This window comes from Drosophila rhopaloa, unplaced genomic scaffold (genome assembly GCF_018152115.1).
Source record: "Drosophila rhopaloa isolate 14029-0021.01 unplaced genomic scaffold, ASM1815211v1 contig_156, whole genome shotgun sequence".
NCBI classification, from domain to species: Eukaryota; Metazoa; Arthropoda; class Insecta; order Diptera; family Drosophilidae; genus Drosophila; species Drosophila rhopaloa.
In genome coordinates, this window is record NW_025335035.1 from 428,374 (window position 1) to 455,865 (window position 27,492).

The following is a 27,492-nucleotide window of genomic DNA, read 5'->3' on the forward strand; positions in this document are numbered from 1 at the left end:
TTTATGTGGGTATAAAAACTTATATTTGTGGTAAGCGTTACACCGAGGTATTTGAATGATTTTACACGTTCCAGCTGGATTCCGTTCAGTTGCCATTCTTCGTTCCTAGCGTGACGGCCACCTGTACCCTTTACTACCATAAGCTTTGATTTGCTTGTATTTATGGTGAGGTTCCATACTTTACAGTACTCGGATGTGCTAGCAATCATGTCCCTTAACGTTTCAGGGCTGTCAGCCAGTAGGCACATGTCATCGGCATACATAAGGGTCTTAACATGGGTTCCATTCACGGTCACTCCACCTGGTAATAGATCAACAACATCGTCCACGAAGAGAGAGAAGAGGAGAGGGTTGAGAATGCAGCCTTGTTTAACTCCACTGTTGGTATCGAACCATTTCGAAAACTCTGATCCGTCCCACACACTTGCTTTGTTATCCTCATAGATACTGGACAGTGCTAGTATGGCTTTAGTTGAGAGTCCGAAATTTATACATTAGGCTATTTCGGTTCACTGTATCAAAGGCGGATTTAAAATCTACAAAGAAAATGTACAGCTTCTTTTTTTGTTGCAGAAAGGTTTGGGCGATTGATGTCAGGACGAAAACACTGTCAACTGTAGAGAAACCCTTTCGAAAGCCTGTCTGAAATTCACTAAGAATGTTTTTCTCGGTTTACCCATGTCGTCATACGTGTTAACAGTGCTCCTGCAAAAATCTTAGCGACTGTGTTTTGAGCAGATATACCTCGGTAGTTGTTGGGATCGGTCTTCACACCTTTTTTAAAAATTGGGCTGATCAGACTTTTTTGAAGCAATCTGGGAAAATTCCATGGCTGTAAAATTCATTGTAGGCATTGGTAAGTCGCTGTATAAAACAAAGCGGCGCGTTTTTGAAAAATTCTGCAGTTATTTTGTCTTCACCAGGACCTTTGTTTAGTTTTAGTGTTAGGACAGCGCTTTCTATTTCTGCAAGGCTGAAAGGGGAGTCTATATGATCGGAGGAAAGCAGAGGCTGAGCATAGCTGATTTCTGTTTCATTTTGAATTTGGGAGAGTAGGCTACTAAAATAGTTTGCCAAATCTTTTGAACTTACTTTTATGGGTTTTTTTCTGTTTGTTCCCGTTTAATTTATTAACGATTTCCCAGAACTGTTTGCTGTCGAGAACTTCTTGTAGTTGGCGTTCCATATTTATCCAGAACTGTTTTTCTTTCTCTTTGCATAGACGTTTGTAATTTGTTATTGCCGTTTTGTAAATTGATAAGTTGAGCAGTTTGGCTAGCAGTGTAGACCCACTCAGATCTTCTATTTGTTGGACTCCTGATACTAATGCATCTGTGTAACTTAGGAGGTGGTTGTCCTTCCACTTTAACCTTCGGTTGAGTTTTGGCTGGGTACTAACGACTTGTTCATGTAGAATGACTTTAAAAAAGGACTTCGATGGGCATATGACCAGAAAGGGGTGAGAACCTACCACCAAATCTTTCACCACATCGTGCCACTTTCCTTGTATGAGACAGTAGTCAATAGTCGACCTTGCTGCGCCCCTTATAAAGGTATATTCTCCTTCTTGGTCACCGATTGTCCTGCCGTTCATTAACGTCAGTCCTAGTGATTCGCACATCTCAACAATTTTTGCGCCTTTGTTGTCTGAGATTTCGTCCTTAGATTTACGAATCGTGCTACTGGTCCTGAGGTCTATATTTGTGGGTTCTGTTGTGGCTTGTGCTTTTCCGATGCGAGCATTTATATCCCCAATAATCATTAGGTTATTGCAACCTGCTGTCAGTCCGAAATCGTACACCTTTTCAAAATCTGCTTGCCAGCTATTGCAGTTAATGTATACTGGGAGTATATGTAGTTTTTCATCTCTGCTCCACACATGAGCTTGCCGTCTTTATTCCAGTAGAACCATTTACCTTCAATAACCATGCGATCGTTTCTAACAGTGACCTTAAAGTTTTTGTGGCTTTCCAGAATGTCCCGGCGGAGGTCTAGCATCACGCGTTTTTTAAGTCTACTTTCGATGTTCAGATCCTCGCGTTCCTTTCAGGTTTTTGGTGCGCTTAAGGATGGTCTGTACTGCACAGAACAGCCATTTTTCCGTCGGCGTCGTGTAGCTTCTTTACCAAGTCAATCTCCATACGGTCCTTTATCAACAATTCCCTCTTTTTAGGTCAGATACAGCATTAAATGGATTAAATGGTTGATTATGTTTTTTCGTTTATTTGCGTCTTCTAGTTGTAGAAGTTTTGCTTGTTTGTTTTCGTTGTCGCTTTTGATTTTGTTAATCTCTGCCTGCAGTATTTTGTTTTCCTCTGTTAGCGAGACGACCTTTGTTGAGAAACATTCTACATTTTGCTGAATGGTATCCATTTTTGTGGCAATCGAATTAACGTCCGATTTTGTAGATAGTTCTTTGAGCTTTGAGTCGAACATACCCTTAGCATGGATTTCAGATCTTTAAGATCTACCAGGTTGCCTGTGTTTGTTGGTGTGCGATTTTTTTGCGGGGGAGTCTCTGATCGAGCTTTGGATCCGACTCACTGCTTCTCAGCTGTTGTGTTCCGTCACTAGTTTTGTTTGCGCCTTATCATTGCCGGTCTTCTGAGTGGTTTTTTATTTTGGTTTTCCTCCTTTACCGTCGGTTTCCACCAACATAAATGGTCCGTTTGAGTGAAAAGCTGCGCTTCCAGGTCGGTTTGGGAGGGGCGATACCAAGTGATTTTAGCCAGATCCGGAGGTGTTTGGCCAGAGATTTCACGGTGCCGATGTAGCCCCTTCCAAGTGACAGTGTTTAGGTACGTCCAGCAGGGCTTCGGCGGACCAGGAGTGTTGTATTTTGAAAAGAATTCAGGAGCCACTTTTTGCACGTCCGTACTGCGTATCTTCTTCTTTTTCTGTGCACTATAGCGGACAAAAAAAATCGAAAGCGCTCAAGAACTTTTTAATGAGAGAACAAGGGGGCGACAGAGCGGGAGTGAATCACCGAATAACTTTGATGTTAGGTACCACGAAACGAGATAGAAATGAAAAGAGAGAGAGCGGGATTATTAGCCGATTAACTCCGGTATAAAACACCTCTGAGAGATATTACCGTTGGAGTGCGTGCCGTTCCAACAGCGCTCAACGACGAAGAGAAAGACTGAAAAGAGGGGCAATAGAAAACAAAAACAACCAGCACCGAATTAAATTATGATAAAAACTTTTTATTTACTAAACACAAGTAAATCACGATGCACTCGCGAAGCGAACGGAAAGTTGTTAGAAGACACTTAAAGGTGTAGAAACGTTAAACATATTTAAGTAAACCCCGGTGGTTTCAATAAGAAAAATAAAAAATCGGAGCGCAAAACAAAAACACGAGCGTTCACTGTGAAGACGCAACGAATAATGTCATATTGGCACATTTTTCATTAGTATCTCCATTGCATGGTATTTTATATACAACAATGTTTTTGTCATTTGTATTTTGGACTTGGTCTAGTTGAATATTGGTCGTAGGGTATTGTTAGGCTTGTGTGCTTTTGTTATATTTTGATTATTGTAAAATTCTGACTTTTTAAGGCGTTCTGATAGTCTTGGTATATATGTTACGAACATGTATTGTGTACGTTCTCTACATTTTGTTTTTTGTTTCATGTTTTGGTGTCTTTTAATTAATGTTCTAATTAGATGGTTTGGGAAGTCGTTGTCCTTTAAAATTTGTTTGAAAATTTAATACTGTTTTGTATTAAGGAACGCGAAACTTATGATTGCAGGGAAAATTCGATTTTATTTTTGACGACGAAAGGGAGTTTGCGTAATGAGGTTCATTTAACAACTGACTCTTTAATTTCATTATAAAAACGCTTAAGCCTAACTTAACGAACGGGCGAGAAACGGGGCGAATTCGCGAGAGCGATTAAAGCTTTATTGCGCTCCCGCTCCCGCCTTACACTATTCAACAAATATTCATTTTTGGTTTCTTCATGAAAAATGTTGATGTCTTGTATGCAAAATTGTACTATGTCCATAAACATTTTTTTCGGCATATTTGTATGTTCTTTTATTTTTGTACATTTTTCTCTAATTGTGTCTAGTGCAAGGTATATAGGTATGCTGGGAAATAGTGAGACTACATCAAATGATATTAATTTTTCATAATCACAGATGTACGTGTTGTTGATTCTTCTTTAAATTCTACTGAGTTTTTGATGTTGTAGCTAGAGTCTATGGTGATGTTTTTTAATATGTTTGAAATATATTTACATAGTCCGTGTGATGGTGATACAATAGATGAGCAAATGGGTCTTAATGGAGTCCCTTCCTTGTAGATTTTTGGTAGTCCGTATATACGTGGTGGTAAGCCGTTGTCGTGACTTTTGTGATTTTCCGCTAATTCATTGTTTTTTGTTTAAAGTTTCGATGTTATATCCTTTCGTAAAATCCGATATGTGTTCCTGTCCTCCAAAATGTTATTCAGTTTTTGATTGTAAGTATTTTTGTCCATAGCAATTGTCTTGTTTCCTTTGTCAGAAGTTAAAATTAGTATTTCGTCATTTTCCCTTAAAGATTTTCGTGTCTGCCCCACTGTGTCTAGTATTGCGCGATCTATTGCACTTTCCCGAACCGACGTCATATGATCTTTAATAAGTGACTCTTCTTGTTGCTCTTTACCTGTAAGAGTTTGCACCAATTCCTCGACGGCCCCTATATACTTAAGGAGAGGGAAATTCTTCTTCTCTATTGGTATCGCAAACTTTGGACCCTTTGCAAGAGTGCTTTTACGTCTGGCGGGAACTACACATTCGTTTTGTTGACAAACAAATCGTTCGTTTTGTTATTGTTCGTGAATATATTATTCCGTTCCTTTTGTAGTTTTCTATACTTCCTCTCATTTCTCTCTTTCAATGTTGTTGTTGTTTATTCGCGACATATCTATCGCTCTTATTAAACGTTTGTAAGTCAGCTGAGTTTAACTGCCTCTCCAGAATTTCTTTGGTTTCCTTTACGCTTTTGCTTAGTTGCTTCATTAAGTCATGTTTGTTGTTTTATTATAATGTTTAGTACTTTTTTGTGGAATAAAAATATAAAATTCTAAAACTAAAGTGGTATAAAAAACCAACAGCATCCGGACGAATCATCAACTTTAACTCAAAACACCTTAAAACAATGATTATCAGTACAGCAGTAGGTTGTATACAACGGATGCTATCCATTTCGGACAACATTTTTCATGAAGAAACCAAAAATGAAATAAGACAAATTTTAAAGGACAACGACTTCCCAAACCATCTAATTAGAACATTAATTTAAAGGCACCAAAATATGGAACAAAAAACAAAATGTAGAAAACCTTCACAATACATGTCCGTAACATAAATACCAAGACTATCAGAACGCCTTAAAAGTCAGAATTTTACAATAATCAAAAAAATAACAAAAGCACACAAGCCCAACAATACCCTACGACCAATATTCAACAAGACAAAGTCCAAAATACAAATGTTTGACAAAAACAATGTTGTATATAAAATACCATGCAATGGCGATACAATTGAAAAATGTGCCAATATGACATATATGTAGGAACAACCAAATCCAAACTAAAAACTCGAATATCACAACACAGATCAGACTTCAAATTAAGACACCAAGCTAACATACAAAAAATAGCACCTATAGTCCACTGTAAAACCAGTGGTCACTCGCCAAATTTTGAAGCAACGACTATTTTGGAACAAGAACAACCTTACAAAAAACGCTTAAACATAGAAATGTTACATATAACAAACACACCCACAGGCATAAGACTGAACTACAAAACAGACGTTGAAAATTGCGCTCACATTTACAGACACTTACTTAATAACAACTAGTATTAACCTCCACGTCCGACGGTGCAGACGTGTAAAATTATGTAGGTGTAATAATTTTTAAAGCTTTGTTTTTATACCCTTGCAGAGGGTATTATAATTTTGGTCAAAAGTGTGCAACGCAGTGAAGGAGACATCTCCGACCCTATAAAGTATATATATTCTTGATCAGGATCACCTCCTGAGTTGATATAGCCATGTCCGTCTGTCTGTCCGTCTGTCTGTCCGTCTGTCCGTCTGTCTGTTTCTACGCAAACTAGTCTCTCAGTTTTAAAGCTATCGAATTGAAACTTTGCACACACCCTTCATTCCCTTGCACGCAGTATATAAGTCGGAACGGCCGGGATCGGCCCACTATATCCTATAGCTGCCATATAACTGAGTGATCGGAAATGCCATAACTTTCGTGTTTGTAAAGTTAGTTGGGATTTTCAATGGGTTTTATTTTTGGCCAATCAATCCGACCTACCATTTCATAAGGATCGGCCGACTATATCCTATAGCTGCCATATAACTGAACCATTGGAAATGCCATATCTTTGGTGTTTTTAAAGTTAGGAAGTTGAGATCTTTTATGAGTATTAAAAATGCATCATATGAATAGCGTTGGAGAATATAATTTACATAATATAATGCAATATCAACTTCGGCTCCACCCGAAGTAAGCTTTTCTTTCTTGTTTTTTAACTATTTGACTCTTTATTTTACTAGTCACGTAGTCTTATTGAAGCTCAGAAGCGATAGTTGCATGCACCCTTTTTGTGGCATGAAGATAACTTTTATTTTTTTTACAAATAGGTACAAAAATATTTATATTGTATTAATACAATTGAAATATTAAAACTAAATTAATTTAAAATTTATTTTTAGATTTGTTAATATGAACAGTTTGCAATCAAATAATATAATTGCTCGCTTGAAAATTAATACGAGCTTGGACACAGTACTTATATTCAATGAAGACTCAACGAACTACGTAGCAAGTATTCGTATGCCGGACATCCCAATTCAAACATTGATAGATGTGGTTTCTAACAATCAATACTTGGTTTTACCTAGACTATCATCACAGGCCATGTTAGAAAGTAAGTATATTCACGATCCAAAAGCTTATGAAAAATACAAAAACTGAAATAAAATAATTTGTTGTCGAATATGCATTCAACTAAATTGCGCCAAATCTTCGTACAAAAGATTTATATATTGCAAATTCTGTCAGAAGACAGCAAAGCAGTGAAAAAAACATTTCCGACCATCATTTTTAGCAGGATCATCAACAGATTCGGTCCGTTTTCTCTTAAAAGGTATTAAATGAGTTTAAATATAAATTATTTTGTATATGATGGCCCTTAGAGTTCGAGGTGTCTTTATAGTGCTAGGGCAATTTATGAGGACTCTGCATCAGCTTGAGCAGGCTGCTTTCAGTTTACGTTAATTGCATCATTACCAGCCCACATCAAGTTAATAAAACTATTTTTACCAGGATCCAATATTTGGTTGGATCTTTGATCTGAAACAGAACTTTAAATTATCCTCAAGAACACATCGTTTGCGTAACAAGTTAATTGATTTGATAATAACAATAAGTTGCCCAGATACACACGCGCGTAAAGCTTATCACCGACCCAACTGCAAGCTGAGCTTTCTACATCTACAACATAACAATTTACTATGTCTGCCTGTTGCAAGCCTTGCCTTTTAAAATCACCTCTGGACAACCCACAATTGGTTGCTGGCTGTGTGACAACATTGCTCACCCTAAATGTGCCGACCTTGGGCACAGTGCTGGCCTAATTGCAGACCGGACTAAATCAAATTCTAACCTGGATTGGATCTGTCCCAGTTGTCATCATATTAAAGTAAATATTAAGGCAAACCGATCTGGAGTACCAGTCCTTATTGGCCGAATTTAAGGACTTATTTACTCGGTTTGAAGAGGCTGAATACAACTTTAAAGGCCGTTAGGCTACCAGGCCTTTGCTGATGTTGCTGACGGCTGCACGGCAGACGGTTCCTCTGGGCCCACACCTCTCTTCTAATACGAACACGGGACCATCGCAGTCAACCTTATCTGGGGTCGCTCAAAGGGAACCTAAGCCCTTATTGGACGTTGCACAATAAAAGCTAATTTTTGTCTTCCGCCTCAATCCTGGTGCTTCTGAAGATGACGTCAAAAACTGCCTTTCGTTTAAAATTAGACTTCCTGAGGAAAATCTTGATAAGACTCCCGATGTTTCTATATGGCATGAACATGTTATTGTTCACGAGTACGTAAACATGCTTATTCCTCGGGTCCACTGGCCTCAGATTCCTTCAACCAACGTTCCAAAAAACTTAATAATTCTTTTGCCCTACGCTACCAGAATATCGCAGCTTATTGGGCAAACTTAGTAAACTGCAAGTCAACAGTGTCACCTTTGATGCCATTGTGATTGCTTTTACCGAAACTTGGCTTAATTCCTCTGTCTGACTGCAAAATATTTGCTGTAAATTATTTTATATATAGATGAGACCGCTCAGTACGTCTTGACGGTGGTGTTTTTATTGCCGTCAAGCCCGATTTTGTCTCTCAACGAATTCTGATAATTGGTACGGACAGCACATAAGAGTTTGTTGCAGTTCGGATTAAGCATCACGATTATTTCATTTTTATATCATGCTCGTATATTCCCCTTCGGTCTGATATTAGCCTCTACCTTCAGCATTTGGCTCATATACAGAGTATTCATTCAACCCTTGGCAATAACGATCATCTTATTGTTATGGGCGACTTTCACCTCCCTGCCATTTCTTGCATGCCATCAACTGATTCAAGTGCTCTCGTTCCCACCAAGGCCCATGGTCTTATTGATCTTTCTTTAGGACAACTGAACTCAATCTTAAACTGCTCCACTCCTTTTTTTGCCTCGGAGTTCGCCAATGCATTCGTAACTTGAATTAGCCCTCTCTCCAATCCTGAAGACGCTTCCCGTAATCGATCCAGAAATGAATAGGCATTTATAGTAACTCGATTTGTCTTTTATGGATTCAAACGATGATCCCTTACATATTGTAGAATAGTTTTACGGTATACTCTATTCAGCTGTTGATACGTTCCTTCCCTCATTTCCCTCTGCAAACGTGTCTCATAAGCCCCCTTGGTTCTCTCGTTGGCTCTCTTTCCTGAAAAACTCCATGTCCAGACTTTTAAAGAAATTTAAGAGAACCGGACTACAAGTTGACCATTCGAGGTATTTAATTGCTCGTTGAAATTTCTTAGTCCACATTTCCAATTGTTAGAATAGTTACCTAAACCGTTGCAGAATCGAATTCCATGTCAACCCCAAGCAGTACTAACCATTTGTTAATTTAAAACAAAAATCGCAGCAATTTCCATTTTGCCTTCACCTTGATACTACATCCGCCTCTAGTGATTCCGATATTGCGAACTTATTTGCAAAATTATTCCAGTCCACGTACCCGTCTTTCAGTTACGATAACACTTCATCCTACCCATACCCTCTTCCTTACTCCAACTGTATTTTCACGCTCCTAATTAGTGAGGTTGATGTCTTACAAAATCTGCAAACGATCAAGATGTCTTTCTCATCGGTCCCTGATCTTGCTCCGAGCTGTGTTATAAAAAAATGTGCCGATGCTTTGTGCAAACCATTATCTAAACTTTTTCAGATATTCCTCCTACATTCGCATTTCCCTGAAGTTTGGAAGGAATCTTTTATAACATTCCACTACATAAAAAGGGAAGCAAATCGGACATTTAAAACTACAGCGGTATTGCAAAACGCGATTTCCAACTCAGCATGGCTTTATGAAACGAAGGTCAACGACTTCTTCTTGAATTTCCTTCAGTCATGAGAAGCACTTTTAAAAATCAAACTGATGTTATTTTTTTCCGGACTTCAGTAAAGCTTTCGATTCCGTGAACCATCAGTTATTATTGAAAAAAACTAATACTATTAGGATTCCCGATCACGTTGACTAAGTGGATTTCAACATACCTGTCGAACCGACTCAGAGAGTAGCTTTTAAAAGCACAATCTCTAACCTTGTTCACGTGACCTCTGGTGTTCCGCAAGGTGGCCACCTAGGACCCCTACTGTTTGGAATTTTCATTTTTCAAGTATTTTTCTCTTCTCATGTTATGATGTATGCTGACGACGTAAAACTTTGTTTGCCGTTATTGAATCCCAATTCCCATGAACTTTTGCAAGCCGATCTGAACAAACTGCATTCTTGGTGCATCCAGAATTTGCTGTTTTTAAACAACTCTAAATGTAACTTTATGTCCTTTTATCGGGAGAGGCTTCTCCTCACTACAAAGTCTATTGGGTCGAATGATCTTGAACGCATAAATTCCGTAATCGGATCGAATCGGTACAGAAACAGTTCCTTTTGTTTGCTTTACGTGGTTTAAACTGGGAAACACATCGTCACCTACCATATTACATGTATAGACTGCGTCTACTGAACGTGCCCTCCCTCAAGGATCGTCGGACCTGCCATGGTGTCAAGCTACCTATTGGGTCAAATAAGGTTTTCCATCCCTGTAAAGTCTACTTGTCACTTTTGACCTATTGCCCTCGATATTTGTAAGACGTATTTTGAGGTACATGATCCATTTCGCGTTTTATGTTCGCAATATAACGAACTGTATTTTTGATATTTTCTGAATGCTCTCTTAAATTAATTGTAACTAACATCCTAACTCACCTGTCCTTGCCCGTCCCACTTGATTTGAGTCGGGTACTATGTTTATGCTGGCAGATATTTGCTAACATTAATGTAATGATAAATAATACATTTAGATCTGAAACTTATTCTGAAGCGCTCCTGATATAAACTTAAGCTTATGATCTTGTGTAATATGCTCACGCAGAATGCCATATCTCAAATACAATGTAGCATTTGTTTTAAACAAAATGTTCCCAGCACTTAGAGTGCGAAGTAATATGACAACACAAGAATGCAGTGGGCAGCCTAAGTGCTGAGTCGGCATGTCAAGCATGCGCGACCGCTCCGTTACTATGTGGGCATAATACTCTCTCTCTCTTAGGCGTCAAATTTATCGCCGCAATTTATATACATTGATATACATAAGTACCGACTGATATACATAATTGCCATTTTTATTCGAGATCTAACGAATAAATTAATAAGTGACCACCAAATGGGCACGATGTGCTCGAGAGAAAATTATTCGATTTTATTTAAACTGCTATGTTAATATCTAACAAAAGGATAATAAACTTTACTAAAACCATTACCTGGCGACCGTGACAAGACACGATTGTACGAGAAATTTCAGACGTAATAAAAGCAAAAATTGCTAATATTTGTTATATGAACATGCTGATAAGCTCGGCAGCAAAGAAGCGATTCGAGACATGACCAAAAATTGTGAACATCAAGCGCTCAATGAATGAAGATGTGACCAAGTATATTAAGGGGGTATATACCTTTTTTTGTCGAAAAAAATAGGAAAGTTTGGATTTTTTTATGTATGTAACTATTGTTTTTATTAAATGAATGATTATATTTTCTGAAAGTTTAGATTGTTGACAATGTTTATGCAAAAAATTTTGAAAAAATATTTAATATTTTTTAAGGTGTGGCTGTTTTTGAACTTTTGAACTCCTTTTTTTTAAGAGCATTGGGGTGATAATTCCCCCTGACGAACGGGTCAACTGAAACCGAAAAAATAAAAATATTTTATTAGTTTAAAGTAGTATCCTGTACTTGAAGGAACGTTTTTAAAATTTGTTTTTTTTGTGCATACGGGAACGTTTTATGCAAAAAATGACGTTTTTGGACGCTAAAATTCTTATAAAACTATCTATTTCGGCGAAATAAAAATTTTTACATGAAAAAACGTTTCGTTCAAGTACTAATAAAATTCATTACGATTAAGAAATTAGTTTATTAGTTTTTCGCCAATCCATATCACCGCAAAGTCATTTTTCAAAAAACACCATTTCGAGATATTCGCGTCTAAAGTTTCAAGTTTGGGTTTGGGCGGGGAGGAGGCGCGCGGCTAGGAGCGCTGTAACTTTTTTTCTACTGCTCAAATCTCTGAAAATTTGGGGAAATGTTCTCAAGAAGTTGTTCTTTAAGATAAAGCAAACAATTGTAGCATATAAATGACGGACAACGCGACTTCTACACTCAAAGAGGTCAGGCTTATCGCGGTAAATACTCAGACGTAATTTTCGTGGTAGAGGCAATGGCCGCGGTTATAATAATAATTATAATAGAAATAATTATAACAACAATAACGGCCAATATAACTATAACAGCAACAACAACAATACAGGACTTGGGAATTTCAGATGGAACAATCGTCAAAATGGAGGTAAAATCTCCAATAACAGTAGCAATGTTAGGGTAGCCCAAAACGCTTTGGGAAACTCCCAACAGCCTTAAGATACTCAACAATAGGGAACCATATTATTCACACCATCAACCTCAGTCAAAATATATTCGTATCCTTCAGTAATGTTTCAACAGGTAAAGAAATTTTCTTTTTAACATGTCAATCAACATAATTTCATTTTATAAATTTACAATTTGCCATTTGTTATAGAATATTAGGAATCGATTTCATTAAAAAATACAACTACTTGACTTCAAGCCATCTTAAGACTGGCCTATAATTAGATCAAGTAATTTAAGATTTCCAATTTATGTTTCAATAACATACAGTTCTGGCAATAACCCAAAATTTCAGTTAGCAAGATCCCAAGTAGTCTGTATTGATGTATTGATTCCAAGCCAAGAAATTCAGCCAGGTATATACATAGCAAATACTATCGCTACAACTTAAGGGTGGAGTATGGTTGATTCACTGAAAAATCGGTAATTTTTTTCGAATTTTTATTAACGATACGAGTAGTCTAAGTAACATTTTTATTTTTCATGTAATAATACAACATTTAAACAATATGTGTGAAAATTTGCATCCAAAAATATTAAAAAGTGAGTGAGATATATTGAATAGAGCGACCCGAAATAAGGACGTATTTATTTGTTGAGTTACTATTTCAAACTGATTTCTTTATTAATATTCAACTCTTACGTAGCTAACATGAGAATCTTATTTTACTCTTATCTTATGACCCACGCATACATACCTGCTTATCGTTGGGTTTTTATAGTGCACATCTGTTATCGCTTATGTGCCTAGGATATTCAACCCTTCTCTGGACATCCCATATTCGGGATACAATTTATGACCTCATTGTAAGATACGGTCGACAAAAAAATATCTGTAAAACGTGTTCATGTTTGAACATTCTGCCAAGGGCCAGCAAGATTAGGTGTGTCGTTTTAAACTTTGACTTATAATCTATACAATTTTATAATATGCTAACATTTTTTAATTAAACAATCATACATTCATATTTTAAACATCTTGCAAACGGCCTCCAAACGTTATGGCTTGCAGTTTCCTGCTTAAGTTACATTTTTGTATGGCATATATTATTAGAATTACAATAATTACGATACTTAAAATCAGAAAGGTATGACCAGATATGTGATGTACATTTAACCCCTTTAATTCTATATGAATTCCTTTCAAATGTGCTAATTCCTTTGTAAGTCTATCAATTTCGGCACTATGGTTTTTTGTGTGATTTTCAAATGGACTCCAAACGATTTTCGGAACATCCGTGATATCACCTACATACGCTGATAATAATGTGTCTTGCCTCTCTGAGTTTATATTATATTGCGCTACTAATATCTTATCGTCAGTGCGAGCTGTGCAATCCGACCTTAGTGTTAAAATTCCTTCTTCTGGCAAATTAACTACATCCATCTGGGTGTTTTGACATTGAATTCTTACTTTGGCGTTAAAACGCACTTTAAATAGCCAAGTGCTTTTTGCCTCTAATTCAACCCAGTATGAACTAGAATATAAAATGCGCTTGTATACGCAATTAGCTGGTCTATATGGTTTTAGCGGTCTCAATTCACATGCCAAATCGTTGGCATTACTCCATGGCCAATTTCCTTCACAAACTCTTCTTTGGGCCTGCCACTTTTGACATTTGTTCAAAGTGGTCTCCGTCATTAAATGATATGAATCAACCTCAAAATTGTACACTAAGTACTCTGAATTTAAGCTGGCTATCAGCAAACTCTCTTCTGACCAAACTGGCACTGGTATTACTTTATATAATTTCGATGGGTGTCTGCTAAACAATGGTATCTTAGCATTGATTATCAATTTTTTGTCTACAAACAGTCCCCTAGCTATTAAAAGCGTATATACCTCTTTTAACTCTGTTCCAGTTCTTTTTCCTGGTAATACTAGTGTCTCAGATAGACTTTCCTTGATTTTCGATATCTCGCTTTTCAGTTGGCTTGGCTTGAGAATATTAGTGTTCAGCCGTCCATGATTTATATCAATTAACAAACTAATTATACCTGCTTGTGTCCTTTCACAATCTTCAATTAGACTAGTCAACTGCTTTGTGACCATAAAGAAATTTACCGCCGTCATATTCTCTATACGTTCATTCATGTAATTGAAATTATTATTGACTTCCTCATTTGTCTTTTTAAGGATATTAGCCGTCGAATCCACGATAGACAGTTGCTTTTTTCCTAGATCGTTTAGGCTGTGTTGGTTATCTAACAAGTTTTTCATATTTTGCTCCATTTGTACCCTATCATCCTCATCCATAATCCCAAACAGTATGTGATACAAGGACCCCATGAACTCAAATGGAGCACGTTTCGTTCTTTGCTTACTATGCGCCATGAATAATTTATTATTTTCTTCTAATTCAGTTAGTTGTTTAAAAGTATTGTCTAGAACAAGGTTACATTGATCCTCGAAACTATGAAGTTTCTTACACACCCGTCTCATCTTGTTCACTAGAGCGCTTCCTTTGCTTATCATTTCAAAATAAGCATCCATATTATAGAAAACAACCAAATTCCAAGAGGATGAGACAATTTCTACTTCGCCCATTGGATCCAAATATATGGCTGCCGTTTTACTTATTTTTTTTCAATTTGATACTTAGGCGTATTTTCGACGGTGAGTGATGCATTTGATAGTTGACAAAACAACATCAACATTAGCATACTCATTATTAACCCAAGCTTGGATATCCTAGTGAAATAAGTTTATTCTGTTTGGTTCCAATTTGTGTTTTTTATTTAGTAGGAGCAGCAAAGGTTCCGCTCCAACGATCAAAATGTCTCTGTGTTTTTACAATATTCTTTAAGTCTAATTAAGTCTAAGTCTCGTAGCTGCGCTGCTCGCAGGCGGCGGCAGAGAGACGGCTATGTACCTATATATTATATGTATTAAATTATGCTCTCTTAAGCTGGAGCGCGAGGGTATATGCATGCACTTGAGTTCGGCCGGCGCGTGTAACAGAATGCTGACACTTGCACTTTCTGTGAGCGCGCCGATCGACTCGTGTTCGGCCACTTGGGTTTTTTGACCGGGCCTTTATGAATGCACTGCAACAAAGTGTTACAGTGTGTTTACAGTAGATATTCAATATATGCGCATACTACATCTCCCTCCTTTTGAAAAATAACGTAATATATTATGAAGTTATTTTATTGGTATATTTTACTTAAAGGAATAATAACAATTTTTTTTTATTAAAATTTTTTTTTTAATTTTTTTTTTTTAATTTTTTTTTTGATATAAAGAGAATGGAATTTATAATAGTATTCTTATTTAAGAAAGAAGTATTTCTATGCATGGCCATGCTAAATGCAATTATGAAATAAACGTTTTTAATCTATCCTTATGAACTTTTTGTTTTTGTTATTCATTATTATAATGTTATTTCTTTCTCCTATTTCCGTTATTTTATACGGACCTGTATATTTAGGATCTAACTTATGACCTGTCTCGTTTTTTAATAAAACTTGGTCACCTACTGATATATCTATATCCCTTACTTTATGATCGTATATTAGTTTATTTCTATTCTTATTTGCTTCTAACATAACTCTAGCTCTTTTATAGGCTACTTCTAATCTATACTTACTCTCCTTAGCATAGTCATCTATATTATATAGTGCTTCTACACTGTCTATGCTATTAAAATGTTTCGGTAAATTACTTGTTTTACCGAATACTAGCTCATATGGACAATAAGTATGTGCCATAGAGGGGGTCGTGTTGAAACAAAAGACAAAATATTGAAGCCATACGTCCCAATCAGTTTTATCCACCGATATGTAAGATCTTATGTACTCATTGAAAGTTCTATGACTTCTTTCTATTGTTCCAACTGTCTGGTGGTGGTGTGCTGTGGATGTAATATTTTCAATATTTAAATATTTGCACAAATCGTCTATAATTGAATTCTTATATTCTGTTCCCATGTCCGTAATGAACCGTACTTCAGGATAAAAGATTCAAATATTGCTTTAGCGACAGTATTAGCATTTTTATTCGGAACAGGTATGGCAACTAAATACTTAGTTAAATCACATATTAAAGTGACTGTATACTCATTGCCATTTTCTGATTTTGGTAGTGGACCAATTGTGTCCACTATCACTCTGTCGAAAGCATTTATTGGTGTGTCTGTAATTGTTAAAGGGGTCTTTGTGTGTTTAGTTATTTTGGCTTTCTGGCATTTTTTACATTTTCTTACGTACTCAGTTATATCTTTAGACATACTTTTCCAGTAATAGTGTCTTTTTACTTTGGCCAAAGTTTTTGATATGCCAGTATGACCTCCTTGAATTGGATCATCATGAAATGTAGACAAAATTGCTTCTTTTTCTTTTAAATTTGTTATTTGGGTCACCGGGTTGAGTAGCGCTACTCTTAATGTTTTCAAGATTTCATTGCCCATTAATTTGAAATTATCTATTGAAGTATGTTCAAAGATATTTTCCCACGGTGCCACTTTGAGTTGGCTGATTTTATGTATACCGGCTTGCATTTCAAGCCTTTGGAAAAATTGATCTAAGTCAATAACTCCATTAGTATATAAATCGCTAACATCATATCTTGCAGTAATTTTTCTGCCTTGTTTAAATAAACATAACGTATTTTTTATCTGCAAGGTCACTACTTTACGTACTTCATCATTGTTTATGACGTCGTATACGTTGGGCTTGGAAGCTTTATTTAGAGATTGCGTAGGCAATTCTTGTTCTTGATTTTCCGCGCGGAATTTTTGTCTACTTTGATATCTAGTAGTGACTTTCAATATATTTCCAGTTATATTTTGTATATCTTTGATGGTTATCCTTGATAACGCATCAGCTACATAATTATCTTTTCCCTTTAAATATTCGACTGTAAAGTCGTATTCTTCTAGTTCGAGCCTCATACGTGTCAGTTTAGAACTGGGGTTGATCATTGAGAAAAGGTATGTTAAAGGTCTATGGTCTGTTTTTATTAAGAAATGTTTTCCATATATATATGGTCTGAAATGTAATATCGCACAATGAATTGCAGCTAATTCCTGCTCAGTAGTACATTTGTTACTTTCACCTGTTGTAAATGCTCTTAATGCGTATGCAATGGGAAGTTGGAGACCATTATGGTTTTGAGTTAAAACCGCTCCACATGCTTGCTTACTTGCATCTGTTATTATACAGAATTCTTTAGTGAAATCTGGATATTGTAGCAAGGTAGGTTCCATAAGTTTTGTTTTTAAGTATTGAAATGCATATTCACACTCATCCGTCCATTTAGAAGGAACATTCTTTTTACATAATCTTGTTATGTGCCGTGAATAGTCGGCGAAATTTTTTATAAAACGTCTATAATAGTTACAGAATGCTATGAAACGTCTAGCACTGTCCGCGTCGTGCGGAACTGGGTAGTTCATAATGACATCGTATTTCTTGTCATCTGGAAGTATTCCTTTATCAGTGCATTTATGACCTAGAAAAGTCACTTCATGCATAAAAAATGAACATTTTTCTGGATGTAACTTTAGGTTGTATTTCCTACATTTCTCAAAAACATCTGTTAAGTTCTTAAGCATATGTTTTTCGGAACAACCAATTACTATTAAGTCATCCATATAAAGGAATGCTTGAGAAGGTTCTAGACCAGAGAACGCAATAGTCATCATCCTCTGAAACGAATTAGGAGCTATTTTTAATCCGAATGGTAATCGCGTGAAGCGATATGAGCCGTTGCTCGTTGAAAAAGACGTTATATCTCTTGAACCTTTTTCTAGTTCAATTTGATGGAATCCTGACATTAAGTCAAGACATGAAAAGTATTTTGCTCGACCTAGTTGATCTAAAATATCATCAATTCTAGGTAATGGGAATTTATCAGATAGTAATTTTTTATTAATCTGGCGGTAGTCAATTACTAATCGCCATTTCTTTACATTTGACCCAGGGGATGATTTCTTAGGAACAAGTAACAATGGGCTATTATATTCGGATACTGACGGTTCGACAATCCCGTCAGAGATTAATTTTCCTACTTGCTTTTGTATTTCGTTCACCTGACTGTGTCGGCTTCGATAGTTCTTTATATAGACTGGTTCATCATCTTTTAATCTCAGTTTCTGTTTATAAAAATTATTTGTGGTTACTGATTCGGTTTCCAATCCGAATATATCGCTATACTGGGTGCATAAGCTAGAAAGCTGTGCCTTGAACTGTGGAGGGAAGTTTTTTGAAAGTTGTGATAGTACGGATTTTTTTCTATTGTCTGGATTTGTGTTGACTACATCGTAGTTCGAAAGTTATGTTAGGTTATCTGTACTGACTACTTGGTCGGTATTTGTTGTGTTTATTAATCTTATGAAGGCATTATTGGATGTTGCTATGGTATTTGCAACGTAAATACCATGCTGAATTTCCTGATTTGGAATTAATACACTGTCTTCTTTTGAATTAAGTTCAATTTTCCGAATAACTTGGGATCTTGCTGGCAGAAGTATTGAATTATTGCCAGAACTATGAGCTATTGGTACATTAATTGGAAATTTTAAATTATTGGGTCTAATTATGAGCCAATCTTCAGATGGCTTGAAGTCTAATTGACAGTTGTATTTTTTAATAAAGTCGATGCCTAATATTCCATCGCATGGAATAGGGAAATGTGAATTTACGATATGAAAATCGTGTGGAATTATGTATTTAGTTGTCTGTATCTCCATAGAAACTAAACCTTGGGATTTGGTTATTTCTTTACTTATGCCTTTTATGTCTATGATGTAATCATCTTGGATGTTTTGGAAGTTATCCGAAGTTTCTTTTAAAATGGAAATGTCTGCACCTGTGTCTATTGTTTCATTACCGATTAGATTTCTGGCGACACCTTTAAGCTTTGTTTTAATTATGGAAACAGCTAATTCTTCGTGCTCGCCTTTTATTGATTCTATTATTTGTAAAGCATCAATGAAGCTTGTTAAATTTTCAGCCTTACCGTCAAAAACTGGTATAAGCTTGGATGCTGTATTAATAAAATCAATATTTGATTGTGCCATTGTGATAGAGTTACTTATTTTGTTTTCTATTACAGTCGAAGTATCTGAATCTGTTGAATTGTCCAGATCAGTGTATATAGCCGGAATAGTAAGATTATTCAAATCGTCATCTTCTATTTTGAGGTTTACTTCGGGAAGCTCTTCTGACTCCGATTCGTTCGTTTCTGTTGATTCCGGGTCAGGTGCAGTGTCAACTGCTATTGGAGTGTTGTACCGATATTTCTAAACTGAACTTTTGTTTAACAAATATTAAATTAGATCGTAGTCGTATCAAAAGTTTCGATACCTGTGACCAATGATCTTGATTTAATCTTTCCCTGTGATCATGTATTAGCATTAGCGCTTCATTAAAGCACTCTACTAATAATTCAACATGCTTCTTAACCGTGTTCTTTTGGATAGGTCTATTCTGGGTTAGTGACTTGTATGATCTGTCAAAATAAGTTTTAATGTTTGATAATTCCCCGTACAATTTGTTCCATTCCATGCCTTTAGTTTAGCCATACTTTGTAAGAAGAATATATTGAAATATTTTTATATTTATTTTTTTTTTTTTTATTTATTAGCTTGTATAATTTATTCGTCTATAATTCCATTCCATTATATTATGGATATGAATTATTTCTTGAAAACTGTCATTACTATTGCTCTACCTAGTATTGGGTGCTCGTCTACTACCGATCTAACTTGTACGCCTGGAATAGTGGATAATACAATTCCCTTTTGGGTGCTTGTGCAATGTATTAGTGAAGAAGTATCTAAAATAAATGTTTCAATATATAAATTTTCTAAACCATAAATGCTCACTGAAGTTGCTGAAACTAATTGCAGAATTCTTTCTTTAAAGTGAATGTCCCTATCATACGTGTCTCTAATTGCCTTTAGTGTAGCCATTTTTATTTAATATATATTTTTTATTTTTATTTATTCATTTTTATTGTATTCCATTTTCTTATAATTTAGGTGTTAACATTTATGAAATATATTTATGTGTAATCACTGTTGTTTGTGCTGTTTTTATTTTATTTTATTTTATTTTTTTTTATTTATTTATTTTGATGCTTATATTTTATCCAGGTCATTTCCCCGGCTCATATACCTTTTTTTCATACAATTAATATGCAGCTTGTAAATTTTGTAAAAGAGAGTGACGCACATGATAACAACAATGATTATCAAGAGTATATGTACCCAATATAGATTGATGTTGCTAGAAAAAAATTTTTGCTTCCAGCTTGGTTGATTTCTCTTTCTTCCTTCTACGTCAACTGGTCGTCGCCGGTTTGGCTACGCTGACGCTCCTTCGAAGGCGCAGGTGGCGGTCATGCCTCCCACGCTTGATATCTGCTGCTGCTGTCCTGGGCCTATGGGCTCAGGCGGTACCGGTGCTGGTCTTCGCACTGGTCTTCGGCTTCATGCATGCGGAATTGCATGCCGCAGAGTTGAGAGGTCCGGGGCAGTCGGTCGGGCAGACTTGTGGTCGTTTCGGCAGTGGCTTGGGAATATTTGGTTTCGTTATTAGTTTTTCATTTATTATTTGTATTTGGGTTGCTGAGTGAGTTGTGCCTTGTGGTACTCTATTTTGGAGGGTTTCCTTTAAAAATTCAAGCTCATTATAAAGTTTTAGCGCCGTCGTCCACGCGGGCGGTGTTGATTGAGCAAATAGCAGCCACTTTATGCGGGCTATTCTTTTATTAATTTTATTCTTCTGACCTCCACGTACCATCACGCACACTCTACTCACTCAGACGTGTGTTTTTTGTGTATATCCTCCTTGTATCCTCATTGTATTATTAATCTTCCCGATTCGCTGCTCCTTGTGGTCCTGTCACGGTCGCCATGAAATAAGTTAATTCTGTTTGGTTCCAATTTGTGTTTTTTATTTAGAAGGAGCAGCAAAGGTGCCGCTCCAACGATCAAAATGTCTCTGTGTTTTTACAATATTCTTTAAGTCTAATTAAGTCTAAGTCTCGTAGCTGCGCTGCTCGCAGGCGGCGGCAGAGAGACGGCTATGTACCTATATATTATATGTATTAAATTATGCTCTCTTAAGCTGGAGCGCGAGGGTATATGCATGCACTTGAGTTCGGCCGGCGCGTGTAACAGAATGCTGACACTTGCACTTTCTGTGAGCGCGCCGATCGACTCGTGTTCGGCCACTTGGGTTTTTTGACCGGGCCTTTATGAATGCACTGCAACAAAGTGTTACAGTGTGTTTTGATTGGATTTACCCTGCTTTTGCTAGCTATTATTGTAATCAATCTTCCTACTTTAGCATATACTACTGCCGCGTATGCTTTTTCAGACGCGTCTGCAAACCCATGCAGTTCAACAATCGAATTAAAATTACTTTGGATCCATCTAGGTATTCTGATTTTTTCCAATAGTAAAAGTTTTTCTTTATAGGCCGTCCATTCTTGGGCATTATCTTTTGATAACTCTTGAACCCAGCTATTTTCAGACAGCCAAAGTTTCTGCACAAACAGCTTTCCTGTGATAGTTACTGGAGCTAACCATCCTAACGGATTATAAATTTTAGATAAAGTGGAAAGTACTGTTCGTTTATTTTCTTTTTTAGCATTCCCTAAATTAACGTTGAATTTAAACTCATCCTTTTGGGGTTCCCATTGAAGTCCCAATGTTTTCACGAACCCATTTTCTTTGATACTTATTATCTTGTTGTCGCCATTATCTTCTACTACCATTAATATTTCTTTCTTATTCGAAATCCATTTCCGTAAATTCAGATTAACTTTCATAAATTCGCTAGAAATCTGCTCTATAATGTTTATGGCACTTTCCACTAAATTGGATCCTGTCATGAGATCATCCATGTAGAAATCATTTCTAATTATTCTTCCAATTTCATCATTCTTACAATTATCTGCTATATCTACTAGAACTCTAGTAGCTAAATATGGAGCTGAGGCGGTCCCATAAGTTATTGTTTTTAATTTGTAAGATTTTATTTTGTCTTCAGGAGAGTCTCTCCATAATATATATTGGTATTCTTGATCTTTTTCATCAATGAATATTTGTCGGTACATTTTTTCTATGTCCGCTGATATGACGTATTCCCATTTACGCCAACTCAAAATTATATCAAAAATTTCTTTCTGAACTCTAGGCCCTACCCACATGATATCATTTAGGTTTTTGTTTTTAGTCGTTTTTGCCGAGGCATCAAACACTACTCTTAGCTTTGTAGTTAGACTGGAATCTCTAAGTACGGCTTGATGGGGTAGGTAGTATTTTCCTTCCCTTTTTGACTCAACCATATGTCCAAGATCAATATATTCTTTCATAAACGTTTTATAGGCATTTCTAAGTTTTTCATTTCGCTGAAACTTCTTCTCCATGTTTATCAATCGAGCCATTGCTTGTGACTTTGATTCCCCTAAGGATGTATCGTCCTTAAATGGAATTCGAACAATATACCTACCATTTGAAATAGAGGTGGTTTTCATAAAAATTGTCTTCACAAACTTCGGTTTCTACATCATTTTTATCTTCATTTTCTAACACCCAAAAACGTTCTAAATCTTGCACTTCGATAGTAGTTGCCACTATCGAATGAGTACCCTTAGTGCACCCAGAAATGATCCAACCGAAATTTGTATTCTGGCCTAATAGACCATTAATTTTTGCTATACCCTTTTTTAAAATTTGTGTATATAGATCGGCTCCAATAATTACATCAACTCGGCCTGGCTTATTAAAGTCCGGGTCAGCTAATGAATAATTTTGCCATTTTGTCTTATCTATATTTACTTCTTTAATCGGTAAAGCTTTCATTAATTTGGGCAATATTATTGCCTCAGTCACTAACGCCTTCTTCGAGTTAGGGGGTTTAATTGTCATTTTAATTTAATATTTGGATACACAAGTATCTGTAGAGTATCCCACTAATTTCCGTCTTAGTTTTAATTTTTGGCAGTTTTAGTATTTGTGCTGCCTCCTCTGATATGATATTGCTTTGCGATCCACTATCAAAGAGAGCTCTTAAACTTTCGAAATCGCCGTTGGCAGATTTCACTTGAATTTTTGCTGTTGCAAGTAATGCCTGAGTGGCAGTCACACAAGTGTTGACTTTTTCGCGTTTTTGAGTGTTTATATGAAGCATCGTGTGATGTGATTTATTGCACAAGGAACATAAATATTCGCTTGATCATTTTTGATTAGAAGAATATTTTAGGCATCTTGTACATAGTTGCACTTTTTTAGCGATTTCCAATCGCTCTTTGGGATTCAGTCCTCTAAATCTGTGGCATTGAGTTGTGAAATGCCCCATCATTTTGCAGATCGGACATTTTTCTCCCCAATTTGAATAACTAACTTGTTTAAAGTTGAAACTATTTGCCACATTTGACATTTTTTTAACAGGTTTTTCTTCCTGAAAAGAGCAAGTGGCACATAATCGCTGCTCCAAAAAATCCATAACATCAGATAGTTTCTGTATGTCTTTGGTTTTTTTAATATGACTTTCATATAATTGAAGAGTCTGCGTATTGAATTTTCTGAGCACCATATGAGCAAATAACACATCAACTTTGTCGGTCAGATTGGCCTTCACCTTTACGATGTATATTGCTTAATTTGCTGTATCAATAAAATGCTTTATTTGCTTGACAGAATCAATATTTAAACCCGTCAAGTCCATCAAGCGATTCAATTGCTCCGAGAAAATTTTTCGATGATTTTCGTACCGCTTGGTCAGAAGCTCCCAAGCGGCATCATAATTTTCCGCGGAACCTAATAATAGGTGAGCGACCACCTTTCGAATAATTGAATTTCAGGGAGGTAGTCAGACCTTCCCTTGTATGTATCAATTCCACATACAATTCCTGAAAAAGGTCCCAGTCTTTAGCATCTCCGCTAAATGTGGGTACCTCAATTTTAGGTAGACTTGGTAAGTATTCAATTTTACCCATAGCCTCCATTTTAATCGAATCTCGTTCTATTATCTTCTCATTTATTTTAACATAAATATTTTGAACGTCAAATTCTACTTCGCTAAGAGTTAATTCTTGGTCGAAACTACAACTACCAATATCTAGTTTTATGTTCGAGATAGTTTGCCACAGAAAATGTATCCTGTTCTTTCTAACATGTACCATATTCAGCTTACCGTCCCGCATTTCTATATAAGTCTCATTCAAATATTCTCTAAGTTCAATAATTTTTTATTTAATGAAGCTCCTTTTTCTTCTTTTTTCTCACTAGGTTGTTTTTTTAAATCTTCATATTCAAATTTTAGTTGACTTATTGTGCTTAAAACCTGATCATACCTCTTTCTTGTAAAGTATTCATGATCTATAACACCTGCTTTAATTAAACTTTCATGGTTGGACCTAAATTCACTTTCCAATTCGTTTATAAAACGTAATTCTTCGGTAGTGAAATTTCGTCCACCTTTCTCGCTAATTTCCCTGCAGTTCTTATTTATTTCGGCCTGCCTTTTGAGCACGCTTAAATATTGCTCGGACACCATTTTTTTTTATATATATATATTAAATATAGAAAAATAAATTATCTTAAATATCTTATCTGTTGTCCGTAGCTGCTGCTGTTTTTAGGCGATCCTGTAGTTGTCGCCGATGTTGTAGTTGCAGTTGCCGAAGCTGTAGTCGCCGTTGCTGATGTTGTAGTTGCAGTTCCCGAAGCTGTAGTCGCCGTTGGTGATGTTGTAGTTGCAGTTGCCGAAGCTGTAGTCGCCGTTGCTGATGTTGTAGTTGCAGTTCCCGAAGCTGTAGTCGCCGTTGCTGATATACTCTCTGCTACCGTAGTTGTTGCTCCAGTATTTGCTGCTGCTGTAGATGCTGCTGCCACTGTAGACGCTGACGTAGCCTCGTATACTTCAAAATATATATCTATATATTTTTTTTTTAAAGCACCAAAATGTTATAATTTTGTTTCGAAAATACCGGATTTTGTCGATTTAGCACTTTTTTTTTTTTAACCTACATATACCGATAACCGTATCGCTGATGTTTAGGCCTCAAGCACGCCTTACCGCACTTTTTTTTTTTAAATGGGTTTATATATTTTTTGAAACAACCTTTGGCTATATTTTAAGCCTAACAGAGGTGTTTTTAAATTAAAACAATAAAAAATTCTTTTGAATATTTATGTTTATTTGTATTATTTATTTTTCTCTGTTCCTTACCACTGGTGGGGGGTAACAAGAGATTTTATTTCGCAACCTTAGATTTTTAATGTGCTGGCTTATAACTCTAAGTCTCTTACCACTGGTGGGGGATGACTTTTAGAGCTCCTCGAAGAACCAAAATGAATAGAGCGACCCGAAATAAGGACGTCTTCATTTGTTGAGTTACCATTTCAAACTGATTTCTTTATTAATATTCAACTCTTACGTAGCTAACATGAGAATCTTATTTTACTCTTATCTTATGACCCACGCAGACATACCTGCTTATCGTTGGGTTTTTATAGTGCACATCTGTTATCGCTTATGTGCCTAGGATATTCGACCCTTCTCTGGACATCCCATATTCGGGTTACAATTTATGACCTCATTGTAAGATACGGTCGACAAAAATATATCTGTAAAACGTGTTCATGTTTGAACATATATACAATCTCCAGCGGCACCTCGACGGTTTTGTGGTATACATTGTAACTAATCACAGAATCACCTGAATTGAAAAAATAAAATTATTTAAATTACAAATTTTTCCAAGTCAGTTTTTATATTTTAATTTTCTTCCGACTTTTAAGAACACTTGAAAGTCAAAAATCCCAGTTATTTGTTGTTGTAAAAAAAAAATTTCAAAACGATTCGTCCAATATATTTTGCAGAATTACAACTTTCGAAAAACTTCCCTCCACAAGACTCGGCTTTTAAGTAGGGTTGTCGAAAATTTTAAAAATATCGTATCGATATTTTTTTTATCAAAAAAATTGACCGCCCACAATAAAAAGACAATAGTATTTTATTATATAAGTTAAAAGACTGATTATTATTTTCATATAAAAAAATCAAACTCTACTTTATTAGTTTGGATTAAGAACTGATTTTAATTAAGCTAAGCAATTATTCATTATGACTACGCGTCGCTCCATCGCTGCCACCGTCTCTGCCGCTGCTGCCGCTTCTGCTAACGTTCTTTATTATTATTGGTTGCTGCTCTTCTTCGCTGTCGCATTGGCCAATGCATTCAAGTTATTGTTTTTGTTGTATGCACTTGACCGAGTTTGGTCAACTTTGGAAATTGGCTATTCTGCATTCCCACGATCGCTGACCGAAAGGTGCAAGCTCAGCGCACGTGGCTTAGTTCGTGTGAACTTTATTGAGGGCATGTGTTGTACAATCAATGTCTACTCTTACTTATGTCTGAGTCTTTATATAATTTCGGGTGCTAACTCTTCCCTCCTTAAACGCGACTGTCCTCGGCCGCAACGACATAGAGTATAGGTCCGGAATGTGGGGCTTTTCTTGCGTTTCTGGCACGGAAGCTGATGTACTTTCCGTTGGCTTACGTCTTCGTAGGAGTTCCGTGATCGATCCTATTATTAGTAGAAGTAGAATGATGGCTGATCCGTAGCTAACGGAAGATTCTATAGTTGTTTTGCTTCTTAGTTTTTCCAGCGCTTTTGTGTTGTTAATATTGAGTTCCTTGACCATTTGTAGTATGAGAACTCCTCTAACTTCGTCTTTTCTCCCGTTAGTTGGAATAACGGAGGTTCTGGTTCGACTAAGTTGATTTCCCTTGACTTGTAAGTAGTTTTCCCGATAGTTACTGTTGAATTACGGTATTGTATTATGAAGGAGCCTTGCAGTTGTAGGAGTTTTTCGTCTAGCGAGACTGGCCTATTGAAGTCGTTCAGCAGTATGGTGCCTGGCAGTATTTCCTCGAAATCTGGTATGTGTTGATTGTTGATCATCTTACATTCTGGTTCTCGAAGGTTCAAATCTAACAAATTTTCTGAACTACAAATTGTCTTATCATTATGGAACTCGCAAGGTTTTTTAAATGCAAATAATTGTATCTTACATTCTAACAAATTTTCATATTTTATATCATTGATTTTTTGGGCTTTTTTTATTGCTTTAATTTTTAAAGTTCTACAATTATCAGTTTTAATAGTTGGGAGGCTTAGAATATAAATGAGGTCTTTGCCATTTGTGGTTTATTTTACTTTAGCAAATTCCAATAATTCCTCTA

The 27,492-nt window shown here is 36.2% G+C and overlaps 1 protein-coding gene across 4 annotated transcripts in view; it reads left to right on the forward strand.

The window, feature by feature from the left end:
• LOC108044588 (dnaJ homolog subfamily C member 16) overlaps window positions 1–27,492 on the forward strand; it is a 605,143-nt gene that overhangs the window by 251,763 nt on the left and 325,888 nt on the right. For all 4 annotated transcript variants that reach the window (XM_044457445.1, XM_044457448.1, XM_044457447.1 and 1 more), the window contains one exon: window positions 6,726–6,940. In XM_044457445.1, the coding sequence (XP_044313380.1) occupies window positions 6,726–6,940 (215 nt within the window). The remainder of the gene's footprint in view (window positions 1–6,725; window positions 6,941–27,492) is intronic.